The sequence below is a fragment of the Rhinopithecus roxellana genome, chromosome 16 (assembly GCF_007565055.1).
Source record: "Rhinopithecus roxellana isolate Shanxi Qingling chromosome 16, ASM756505v1, whole genome shotgun sequence".
NCBI classification, from domain to species: domain Eukaryota; kingdom Metazoa; phylum Chordata; class Mammalia; order Primates; family Cercopithecidae; genus Rhinopithecus; species Rhinopithecus roxellana.
Window position 1 is genome coordinate 113,685,897 of NC_044564.1, and position 13,326 is coordinate 113,699,222.

The 13,326-nt window shown below is 40.9% G+C and overlaps 1 protein-coding gene and 1 non-coding gene across 6 annotated transcripts in view; one reads left to right on the top strand and one right to left on the bottom strand.

Annotated features, from left to right (window-relative positions):
* Positions 1-13,326, bottom strand: part of SUSD1 (sushi domain containing 1) — a 143,982-nt gene that overhangs the window by 104,074 nt on the left and 26,582 nt on the right. For all 5 annotated transcript variants that reach the window (XM_030919053.1, XM_030919056.1, XM_030919055.1 and 2 more), the window contains exons 4-5: positions 9,698-9,850; positions 8,543-8,722 (exon numbers count right to left, since the gene is read on the bottom strand). In XM_030919053.1, coding sequence (XP_030774913.1) covers positions 8,543-8,722; positions 9,698-9,850 — 333 coding nt within the window. The remainder of the gene's footprint in view (positions 1-8,542; positions 8,723-9,697; positions 9,851-13,326) is intronic.
* LOC115894049 lies at positions 4,391-4,500 on the top strand. Its single transcript, XR_004054105.1, has one exon. It is a non-coding gene; the product is annotated as a U6 spliceosomal RNA (small nuclear RNA).

Sequence of the window (13,326 nt, forward strand, 5' to 3'; positions counted from 1 at the left end):
CCACTTCAGAAACTGCAGAGGAGGTGGTAGGGTGCATAAAAGCATGAATGTTAGGAGAAAAAAAGGGCTTAGCAGATCTCTTGTAAGGATCTTCCATTTGCAGAAGTAACAATAATGTTTATTGATGCTTTGAGCTGCATATGAATATTTCTTTTTATCAAAATATAACATTAAAACTCTTCATTCTAATGTTCTAGTTGTAAATAGAATGTCTGAATGGAAAACAAATAAATAAGGTAAAGTTAAAACTGAAGAACTTTAGACTTTCTCATTTTATAGTAAGAAGTTTCAGAAAGATCTTACATTTTTGATAAGGAGACCTGCCACTCCTCACTAGAAAATGGCCCACTTATTCATGACCGTGACATTGAGCCACACCTATTCTGCATTATGCACAAGGCCAAGGGCTTTATTCATTATCCCATTAAATCTTCACAATAGCTCTAAGGGATAAACACCATTTTATTCCCTTCCACGAAAGGAAACTGGAGTTTAGAGAGGTTCAGAGTCGTTGCACAACTAGTTAGTGGCTAAGACAAAACTTACACGGGTCTTTCTGAGCCAAAAGCTCATGTACCATCCCGACTATTGGCAGCCTTATAACCAATGGCATCACTCATTCAGCACACTCAAATGACTTCAACCATTTACAAATATGGAGACATATTTTAATGGCATTTACTTGGCAAAAGTGTAACCCAGCAGAACTGCTGCATGCAATGGATAAGTCAATGCAGTTCTAAAAAATGTGTTAAAAGATCAGTATATTGTGAGGTGCCAGAAAATGTATTTAATTATTTTTAATTTTTATTCATCTATTTTTTAAAAGTTTTTAGAGACAGGATCTTCCCCTGTTGCCGACGCTGGAGTACAGTGGCATGATCACAGCTCACTGTAATCTTGAACTCCTGGGCTCAAGCGATCCTCCTACCTCAGCCTCCTGAGCAACTGGGACTATAGGTGCATGCCATCACACCCAGACAATTTTTTATTTTTTTGCAGAGACAAGGTCTCACTATGTTTTCCAGGCTGGTCTTGAACTCCTGGCCTCAAGCAATCTTCCTTTCCTGGCCTCCCAAAGTGCTAGGATTATAGGTGTAAGCCACCATGCCCAGTCCAGAAAATGTATTTCAAATGAGCAAACATCCTATCACCTGGAACACAGATCCTATACACAAGGTAAATGTGCCCTCACTCACTCCTCCCTCAGCCATGGTGGCATCATTAGTCAATCACAGCATTGGTCTGTGCTAAGTCTGGATGTGGTCTCAGGATCCTTTTCACACCAGCACTAAGACTCCACAGGCAGCCATATAATGAAGCTTATCTGCCACTCTTCATTTGAATGCACTAAATTGTGGTACAATTTATGTCAAAGCTTTTTCAAACTCTTTCCACTTTTGTAGAGATAAATCAGGCCCTACTAAGAAAAATCTCAAAAGACGAAGAGTTGACTCGGCAACAATGAATACCCTTCTGGCCAGGTCCTAGACCACACTGTGCGTGAAGGTGTGTTTGTCTCGGCACCCCTCTCCTAGCGCCCTCCAGTTTTTTTATCATCACCTCCCATCTCCAGGGTATGCTGACTGGGGCTGCCTTCTAGAAAAGTGTGTCAGGCTCTCATCTTGGTGCATAAGCTCGTGCATTACAGTAAGTGACTTCCTTATCCTGGTCCTTAAACTCCTCTGTGAAATGGGAAATAATACCAATCTATTAACCTTACACATGTTAAAGTGCTGGCCACCTCTACAGAATCAGGCTCTGCTATTAATGGACTTTGGAAACCATGTCCCACCCTGTTGACCAACTCAAAGGAGAAATTCTGCTTCTGTAATCAGCCCACCATGCTGGGCCATCCACCCTATAAGGGCCATACACAGAGGTAATGGGGGAAACCAAGAGTCAGCCCCAAGGTCTCTGTTTCTGCTTTATCAAAGCCTAGAGATGTCATGCCAAGAGAGAAGCAAGCATGAAGGCCTAGAAGACAAAGCAAGGAGGTTCGGAACTGGGAAAGGACATTAAGCTTGGGGACAAAACAAAAAAGGGGGCAAGGGTTTCTACAAGGCTCAGCCACATGATAAGCTGGAATGGCAGTTAAGGAGCCCATTCCACAGTGACTGCCATCATCTGCAGCACCTTTTGAGGGGACCTCAAGGTGCTTCTACAGGCCTTGAGTATGCCAGGCACTGTGTTATGTCCTGGTGAGATACTGCTAAAGAAGGCTGTATGGTCGCTGAGCTCCCCGATTTACAGTCCAGTAGGGGAGACTAATGAAAGCCATGAAATCAATCATAAATAATATACTTACTTACTGGGTACTAAGAAAGAGAGTAATGACAGAGGTGACTTTTTTTTTTTTTTTTGAGACGGAGTCTTGCTCTGTCACCCAGGCTGCAGTGCAGTGGTACAATCTTGGCTCACTGCAAGCTCCACCTCCCAGGTTCACACCATTCTCCTGCCTCAGCCTCCCAATTAGCTGGGACTACAGGCGCCCACCACCACGTCCAGCTAATTTTTTTTGTTTTTAGTAGAGACGGGGTTTCACCATGTTAGCCAGGACGGTCTTGATCTCCTGACCTCGTGATCCACCATCCTCGGCCTCCCAAAGTGCTGGGATTACAGACATGAGCCACCGCGCCTGACCCCAGAGGTGACATTTAAAGTGAAACTTGAAACATGAAAAGGAGCTTGATAAGCAGAAAGCAGAGAGGCTGCACCAAGAGATGAATGGATAAAATGTGATCCATCCATACAGTGGAATATTATTCAGCCTTAAAAAGGAATCACATTCTGATACGTGCTACAACATGAGTAAACCTTGAAAACATGCTAAGCAAAAGAAGCCAGATGTAAAAAGACAAATATTATGATTCCACATAGATGAAGTGCGTAGAGTAGGCAAATTCCTAGTGACAGAAAGCAGATAGAGGTTACCAGAGTCTAGAGGGAGAGGGAATGAGGAGTTAGTGTTTAAAGGGTACAAAGTTTCCATTTGGGATGATGATAAAGTACTGGAAATGGATAGTGGTGATGGTTATACAACATTGTGAATGTACTTAGTGGTGCTAAATTGTTCACTTATATATGGTTAAATGGTAAATTTTATATTATGTGTATTTTACCCCCCCAAAAAAAAACTTTTTAAAGCAAGGAGACCAGGTGCAATGCCTCATGCCTGTAATCCCAGCTACATGGGAGGCTGAAGCGGAAGGATCACGTGAGTCCAGAGTTCGAGGCTGCACTGAGCTATGATCATACCACTGCACTCCAGTCTGGGCAACAGAGCAAGATCCCATCTCTAAAAGATATACATAAAAAAGTTTAAAAATAGGCCAGGTGCGGGGGCTTATGCCTATAATCCAACACTTTGGGAGGTTAAGGCATGAGGATCACTTGAGTCTAGGAGTTTGAGACCAGTCTGGGCAACATAGTGAGACTCTGCCTCTGTGAAAAATTAAAAAAAAAAAATAGCTTGGCATGATGGCACACACCTGTAGTCTAAGCTACTCCGGAGACTGAGGTGGGAAGATCACTTGAGCCCAGCAGTTCAAGACTGCAGCGGGCCGTGGTTGAACGACTGCACTCCAGCCTAAGTGACAGAGAAAGACCGTGTCTAAAAGAAAAAACAAAAAACAAAAAACACCCTTTTCCTCAGCAGCATCAAAGTTCATAATTTGCTAGTGTTTTTAGTGGAATTCCCAATTCCTGTGGCTTTATAACTTTGAGATAAAAATACAATGTCAGTTGGCACATGGCCCAGATTCTAGAGTCCCAAAGAAGACTGAAGGATAAATAAGAAGGGGTGTGTGAGCTCAGAAAGGAGCAGGCACAGCCGTGAGAAACCGAGGCCATGTGGTGACACGGGGGTGGAGGAGGAGGAAGGTGTCAGCGGGCAGAGGGAGCAGTTATTAGAGAAGGAAAAAGAAGTGAAGATCTTTTAAATAACAGTTCTTTGGGAAAATGCAGCAAGCACTCTCCTCTAAATTAACTTTCTACATTCTCAGTCTAATAATCCAGATGATTACTAATTTTCAAGGCAATCTAAATGGTTTTATATGGAGTTTCCTATGTAAATCCTTAGAGGGTTCTTTGATAGGCATTACGGCACATTTTAATCTAAGTTCTGCATTTTAGTTGATCCATTGAAAGATCATCTTAGAACCAAAACGTTATCTTTAGAAATTCTTAACCACTGAGGATGATAACTAACCATCAAAATACGTGTAGAGCCTACACAGCAAGTCAGAATATCAAAAATGATAAACTTAGCCATGCACATCACTGGCGTTTCTTAACTATGCAATAAATTCAATGAAAATGGTGAGGGTTTCTCTTTTTTCCAAAATGAAAACAAGTTTGTTTCTTTGTCTGATATGTGAAACATTCCGTCATGCTCACTTTGACAGCACATATACTAAAATTGGAACGATACAGAGACTAGCATGATCCCTGTGCAAGTATGACATGCAAATGCGTGAAGCATTCCATTAAAAAATTTCTTTCAATACAGAAAGTATATAAAATATAAAAATCGGCTGGGCACGGTGGCTCACGCCTGTAATCCCAGAACTTTGGGAGGCCAAGGTGGGTGGATCAGCTGAGGTCAGGAGTTTGAGACCAGCCTAGCCAACATGGCAAAACCCCATCTCTACTAAAAATACAAAAAATTAGCTGGGCATGGTGGCAGACACCTATAATCCCAGCTACTTGGGAGGCTGATTCAGGGAGAATGGCTTGAACCCAGGAGGCAGAGGTTGCAGTGAGCTAGATTGCGCCATTGCACTCCAGCCTGGGCAACAGAGTGAGATTCCATCTCAAAAAGAAAAAAAAGTATAAAGTGTATATATATATATATATAAAGTATATGTATATAAAAAGTATATGTATATAAAAAGTGCATGTATATAAAAAGTATATGTATATAAAGTCCAGGATCCCACACCCCCCCAGTGGAAATTATCACCATTAACATTTTGATGTATGGCGTTCTAAACATTTTTCTAAGCTTATCTATATATAGGGACTTTTTCAAAATGAAGACTTATTCATAGAATTTGTAACTCTGAAGCATACTATTAATACTTATCTATGTCAATAAATATTCTTTTTTTTTTTTTTTGAGACAGAGTCTCACTGTGTCGCCCAGGTTGGAGTGCAGTGGTGCAATCTCAGCTCGCAGCAACCTCCGCCTCCCAGGTTCAAGCAATTCTCCTGCCTCAGCCTCCCAAGCAGCTGGGATTACAGGTGCACTCCACCATGCCCGGCTAATTTTTTGTATTTTTAGTAGAGATGGGGTTGCACCTTGCTGGCCAGGCTGGTCTCGAACTCCTGATCTCGTGATCCACCTGCCTTGGCCTCCCAAAGTGCTGGGATTACAGGTGTGAGCCACTGTGCCTGGCCTTTAATAAATATTCTTTTTTAAATATTGCTTTTCTAACATAATTTTATTGGATACATAATATTCCATTTTAAGGGACTGACTTACTTAACCAATCTCTTATTGTTAGACATTTGAGATTGTTTCTAATATTTCACTATGATAAATAGTTACAAACAAATATAACTACAGCAAATTAGAAGTATGAGGGCTTCACACTTCTTTGCATGCACAAATAAATTGGAAAATCTGGATGAAGTAAATAATTTTCTAGAAATACACAAATTACCAAACTTTATCTTAAGAGAGAAAGAAAAAGAGTGGACATGATTAGATATACCAGTAAGTATAGGAAGAACTTAAAAATAGTCCAAATAGTCCAAGGGCTACCTCTCCAATAGTGCCACATCCAGATGGTTTTATAGACGAAATCTCCCAAATATTTAAAAATTCTATTTGTAGTATTCCAGAAATAGAGAAAGAAGAAAATTTTTACATTCTTTTTTTTTTAATTCAGAATAACATTAATACCAAACTGAACAAAGATGGCACAGGAAAATAAAATAGAGCAATTTCACTTATGAATATCAGTGCAAGATTTCTAACTAAAGTTTAGCAAATATAATCCAAACAAAAGGAATAGAACACCAAAAAACCAGATTAATTCATTCCAGCAATTAGTACTGATCATTATCAGGAAATCTAACAATATAACCCACATATTATTATTTTTTTCTTTATGAGACAGGGTCTTGCTCTGTCACCCAGGCTGGAGGGCAGGGTGTGATCATGGCTCACTGCAGCCTCAACCTCCCAGGCTCAAGTGGTACTCCCACCTCAGCCTCCCAAGTAGCTGGGACTACAGGCATGCACCACCATTCCCAGGCTGGTCTTGAACTCCTGGGCTCAAGCTATCTGCCTGCCTGGGCCTCCCAGAGTGCTGGAATTACAGGCATGAGCCACCGCATCTGGCCGCATTAGTATTTAAAAGAAGAAAAAAATATACATAATCACCTGCCTAAAAGACATGATAAAAATAACTTATTTCCAATTTTAAAAAAAGAAATTCCTAAAAAGTGGGAAGAGATTGATGCTTTCTTTAGATTATGGACATATAGCCAAAAACTAGAAAAAAATTAAAAAATTTTTTTTTCACTTTTCAGGTAGAAACAGGCACATAAAATGATAATATTTGTAGACAGAGAAACAGAAAACCAGGTCAAGCGTGGTGGCTCATGCCGGGAATCCCAGCACTATGAGAGGCTGAGACAGACAGATCACTTGAGCCCAGGAGTTCAAGACCAGCCTGGGCAACATGGCGAAACCCCATCTCTATAAAAAATACAAAGATTGTACAGGCATGGTAGCTCGTGCCCGTAGTCCAGTTACTCAGGAGGCTGAGATGGGAGGATGGCTTAAGTCCAGGAGCACCAGTGCACTCGAGTCTGGGTGGCAGAGCAAGACTCTGTCTCAAAAACAAGAAAAAGGAAAAAGAAACAGAAAAACAGAAAGCCAAAATTTTTTTAAAAACTAACCAAAAGCCAGTGTCATCATAAAAACAGAAGCAGCATAACAAAGTGACTGAAAACAATTCTGAAACTAGAATTCTTGGATTCAAGTTCAGCTCTGTCTCTAGTTGTGTGACCTTAAACGAATCACAGTCATGCATCACTTGACAATCTGCATACATTTTGAGAAATGCATCATTAGGCAATTCCTTCACTGTGTGATAGTCACAGAGCGTACTTACACAAACCTAGATGGTAGAGCCTGCTACTCACTTAGGCTGTATGGTATACCTATTGTTCCTAGGCTACAAATTCACACAGCATGTTACTATACTGACTACTGTAGGCAACTATAACACAATGGGAAGTACTTATATATCTAAATATAGAAATGATACTGTAAAAATACAGAATCAAAGATAAAAAATGATACACCTGTAATAGGGCACTTACCATGAATGGAGCTTGCAGGACTGGAAGTTGCTCTGGGTGAGTCAGTGAGTGAATAGTGAGTGAATGCGAAGGCCTAGGACATTACTGTACACTTTTATGTACAGTAATGTACATACAGTAATGTACTTGCTGGCAGAGCAGTAAGTTTGTTTACACCCACAACGCCACAAACACGTGAGTGTGTTGCACTACATTATGACGGCTACGATGTCCCTAGGCAATAGGAATTTTTCAGTCTCATTATGATCTTATAGGACTACTACAATGTGGTCCATCATCATATATAAAGTGCTTAAAATAATACTTGGCCCACAGTGCCATATGAGTAGACATGATTAGATATACCAGGCACAGTGGCTCACACCTGTAATCCCAGCACTTTGGGAGGCCAAGGCAGGCAGATCACTTAAAGTCAGGAGTTCAAGACTAGCCTGGCCAACATGGTGAAACTCCATCTTTACTAAAAATACAAAACTTAGTCGGGTGTAGTGGTGGGTGCCTGTAATCCCAGCTATTCGGGTGGATGAGGCACAAGAATCGCTTGAACCCAGGAGTCAGAGGTTGCAGTGAGCCAAGATCGTGCCACTGCACTCCAGCCTGGGTGACAAAGCGAGATTCTGTCTCAAAAAAAAAATGTATATATATATATGTTATTCCCACATGACATGATACATATACACACATACATATATCATGTCACTAGGCAATAGGAATTTATATATATATATAAATGAACATATATATACACGTTCATTCCCACATGACTTCTGGGAATATATATATATTCACACACACACACACACACACACACACGCATGCACATATATATACCTAACATCAAAAAACTAACATCGGGAATGAAGAAATACCCAAACCATTTCCCTAATAGTCAGGAATTAAATAATATTCAAAGGCAACACTACCATTTAAGTTTTTGTTCTAAAAATACAACGTGATCAATCAAGAGAAAAACATAACTTTTATAAAGAAAGAAAAATTTATAAATGGAATCATCATTATTTGCAGATGATATGATACTATTCCTGAAAATATCAAGAAAATCAACTGAAAATCTGTGAGAAACAAATAGGAATTTTAAAGATTTACCTGACTCATTTACTCCCTGAAACTGAAATTTAGAGAAAAATATGAAAACAGTCTTAAGGTAGTATGAACTAGGAACCTGAACTTTTTGAAAACTCACCTTGGCAATGTAATTTTGGGGACTCCCATGTGCCCAGGGCTGTGCAGCTTGAAACTGTGTCTTCTGGAACACTGAAAAATCCTTCTCTGCAAGCATAACGAACCTGGCTGCCCAGCCTAGACGTATAATTTCCTAGGATATAGCCATTTGGAACCTCAGGAGGGGTACCACAGTCTATTTCTGAAAATAAATTAATGTCAAATTCATTATTTTGTAAATGTAAATCTTCAAAATTCATAATCTGTCTCCACCTCTACCCTATTCCTCACACACACACCCCCAAGCCATATTTTAAGTACACTGGTTCATTCCCACATGACTTCTGGGAACATTTCCAACGATTGTCTTTATTCAGTCTTTTAGCCTTCCATAGGTAAAGCATCTATACATGCACAAAGCTGAAGGAACTTAGCAATGAACCCTCACTAATTTACACTAAAGAGAAGGTTTGTCCAATGAAATAAAAAATCTGAATTGCAAAATACCTTAAGATATAATGTACCTTGATGATTTTCAGGGTCACTTTTGAGATGCAAGGACCTTACCAAATCATTGGTGTTTACTATCTAACATGGTAGTTAATATCAGAATATCTATTAACTGCTAATAAAAATCCTTTAAGTTTACTAATTTTAGCACTTTTTTTTTTTTTTTTTTGAGACAGACGTCTCACTTTGTTGCCCAGGCTGGAGTGCAATGGCATGATCTTGGCTCGAATGCAATGGCATGATCTCGGCTCACTGTGACCTCTGTCACCTGGGTTCAATAAATTCTCGTGCCTCAGCCTCCCAAGTAGCTGGGATTACAGGCGCTCACCACCACACCTGGCTAATTTTTTTATTTTTAGTAGAGATGGGGTTTCACCGCGTTGGCCAGGCTGGTCTCGAACTCCTGACCTCAAGTGATCTACCCACCTCAGTCTCCCAAAGTGCTGAGATTACAGACGTGAGCCACTGCTCCTGGTCTAATTTTAGCTTTTTTAACATGGCCCCCTCTAACTTTATTGTTGTTATTTGCTTTATTTCATAGGTTGTACAAAATGTGCAAAGGATCAGATCACCTCCACCCACCTCCCCAACACAGGCTTGGAGCAAAAGAAAGTCACTATCAACAGAATTTCACCTTGAGGTGCTGCATTTTTTGGCAGAAACCCACCTGTGCATGACGTGGTATCAGTGGTCGGGTGGAAAGGCTCAGGTCCATTCCTTGGCAAGTATCCATCCATACAGTAGCATTCAAAGCTCCCGTGAGTGTTCACGCATCGCCCTCCATGCCTGCACAGGCCAGAAACTTCACACTCATCTACGTCTTAGGACCCAATCCAAATAGAGAAAAGGAGAGAAAAACAGAAAAAAGAAAAACAAAAGGAGAGGATATTGTGACAGCCCTTTTTTCACATTTTCAAGCTACTATTATAAAAAGATGCGTTTTGTTTGCAATTGTATCATAAATTTTATTATATGTCTTATAGCTTCTTCTCATATATTGTTCATATCATAGGCACTGTAAACATAGCAAGTGCTGAATAAATGTCTGTCAGTGTGTTCTGGGAATTTACAAAAACCAATAACCATCCCCAGCTCCCTGACACCCAACAAAATGAACTCAAAAACATAAATATATCCAATCACTAAAAAATATCCAATCATTTAAAAATATCCAATCGTTATGAATATATACACTCACTAAAAAATATCCTGGCCGCACATGGTGACTCATGCCCGTAATTCCAGCACTTTGGGAGGCTAAGGCGTGCAGATGATTTGAAATCAGGAGTTCGAGACCAGCCTGGCCAACATACAGAAACCTCATCTCTAGTAAAAATACAAAAATTAGCCGGCCATGGTGGCACACGCCTGTAATCCCAGCTATGCAGGAGGCTGAGGCAGGAGAATCACTTGAACCTAGGAGACTGAGGTTGCAGTGAGCCGAGATCACACCACTGCACTCAGCCCGGGTGACAGAGCAAGACCTTGTCTCAAATTAAAAAAAAAAAATCCAATCACTGAAAAACTCCAGTCACTATAAAAATATCCAGTCACTATAAATATATCCAGTCACTAAAATATATCCAGCCACTATAAATATATCCAATCACTATAAATATACCCAATCACTATAACAAAAGAATGGTCCCAACCTCATACTAAAACATCTAAAGTAGGGCTTCAGATAGCAAACAATTTACAGGCCTGGCACGGTGGCTCATGTCTGTAATCCTAGCACTTTGGGAGAACTGCTTGAGTCCCAGAGTTTGAGACCAACCTGGACAATGAAGTGAGAACCTGGCTCTTAAAAAAAAAAAATTAACTTAAAATATAAACAAATTTTTAAATGTTTTAAATAAGGAAAACAATCTCCAGGAGAGTGAAAATGCCAGTCCATGAGTATAGGACGGTGTGGCAGGTAGTAGAGTGGTAATTTAATTGGGAAAGGTCTTACTAATTTTATGAAAATCAGACAGGCTTAAAACAGGCTTCTGGAAGGACAGGACATGCCCCTTTGCAGATTTTTTGCACCTGACTGAAGACTACCAGAGACAGCAGGTACAGGGTAAAAACTGCCCAACAAGCCAGAGGCTGGAGAAGAAATCTCTCTGCCAGTTAGTAGTTTTTTCCCTCGGAACTGACTTTGAAACTTTAAGAATTCCATCAGCTGGGCATGACTACGCACGCCTGTGGTCCCAGCTGCTCAAGAGGCTGAGGCAAGAGGATTGCTTTGAGTCCAGGAGTTCAAGGCCAGCCTGGGCAACAGAGCAAGACCTTCATCTCTAAAAATAATTATATTTTCATCAGAGCCACATAGATCAATTCCACTTGGAGAAAACAAACAAGCACCTTAACTGAAATTCCTAGGACATTTGCATAAAAACATCAGGGATTGAGCAGTAGACAGGAAGCAGCACGATTGAAGAAAGTCTGTTTTTGTAAAAAAATATTTTTTCAAAAAACTAGTAATACCATAATTTTTTTTTTTTTTTTTTTTGAGACAGAGTCTCACTCTATTGCTCAGGCTGGAGTGCAATGGTGTGATCCTGGCTTACTGAAACCTCTGCCTCCTGAGTTCAACCGATTCTCCTGCCTCAGCCTCCTGAGTAGCAGTGACTACAGGTGTGTACCACCACACTGGCTAATTTTTGTGTGTCTTTCTGTAGAGACAGGGTTTCACCATGTTGGCCAGGCTGGTCTTGAACTCCTGACCTCAAGTGGTTCAACCACTCAGCTCCCAAAGTGCTGGGATTACAGGCACGAGCCAATGCACCTCGCTATAATTTCTTTTTCTTAAGTGACATTTTAGCCCCCAAAAGAGAAAAGAAAATTATCTCAGAATCCTTTTAAACTTTTACATTCTTTATTCTTTTTCCTTTTTGGTCTTGGACCAATGAATGCCTCTCCACTCACGCCAATCATTGTTTGGGAACCAGTAATTCTATTCAATTGCTGATGGAGCCCATCCAAGTCAAACCACCCTCACACAAGAAGAAGTGCCACAGAGCTTCTTCTCCTGGGTTGTGGCTCATGGTGGATTCCATGATTCCCAAGAGTCATTCAGGGGCAGTTTTAAGGGCCAGAACATCTGCCAGTTCTCCACGACTGGCTGGGATCATCTCATACTAGAACCCTGGCAATTCATTCCGCCTCTAACGTTGGTGACATCCAGAGGCCCACCTGCAATCAGCTCCTGAGCTGGACGTCGACTCTGCAAAGCACAATAAACAACTGGATGCAGGATTCTTTGGAATCCAGGAACTAGGATTCACATCCTGTGGTTCCAGGCAAACAGTGACTAACTGCTGATACCCCAAAACTTGCTAAGCTCTGCCCCAGCTAAAGCCCACTGATGTTTCTCTGGCAACTGCGATTCTAAAAGAAACAGTATTATCAAGAAAAGCAATTCATCAACTTTTACAAAGTGATTACTGGAGAACTCACAAGGAAAGGTCACGGGAATGGCTGCCAGTGGACACGGTCTTCACAGTGGGGGCATGGAAATGCTCCAAAGTGAGACAGTGGTGATGCTAGCACAACTTCGTGAATACACTAAAAACCACTGAGTTATATATATCAAAAGGGTGAATTTGGTGGTGTGTAAACTATGGCTCAATTTTTCAAAAAAGAGAAGGTCATTAAATCATTGCAAGAATAGAATAAATAAAAGTAGAGCCTGGATCTGGATTTTGTTCCAGGCAGATTGGGTCTAGTTTGGCTGACACCTATTTGGCCCTTGCATAAAATACTTTCTTCTCTTTCCTCTTCCCCTCTTCTTCTTCCCTCCTCCTGTTCCCACCAACCTTCTCCCTCTTCCTCCTCCTCATTCTTCTTCCTAACTTAAAACAACAAAAAAAAATTAAGACATAGTCTCACTCTGTCACCAAGGCTGGAGTGCAATGGCACAACCTTGGCTCACTGCAGCCTCAAAGTCCTGGGCTCAAGCATCCTCCCACCTCAGCCTTCCAAGTAGCTAGGACAATAGGCACACGCCACCACATCCAGCTAATTTTCTTATTTTTTGTAAAGATGAAGTCTCATTATGTTGCCCAAGCTGGTCTTGAACTCCTGGTCTGAAGTGATCCTCCAGCCCTGGCCTCCCAAAGTCCTGGGGTTACAGGCATGAGTCACCACGCCCAGCCTTCTTCATAACTTTCAAAAGCTGAATTCATCTCTTGGAACTATAAATATACTGAAAAACATACAACTGTAAGTTTTTCCTGGCAAATTCCCACAGCCTAGAAAACACAATTTCAGGGTTCATATTCTCCAGAAAGTTCCCCTGATTCCTTCCTC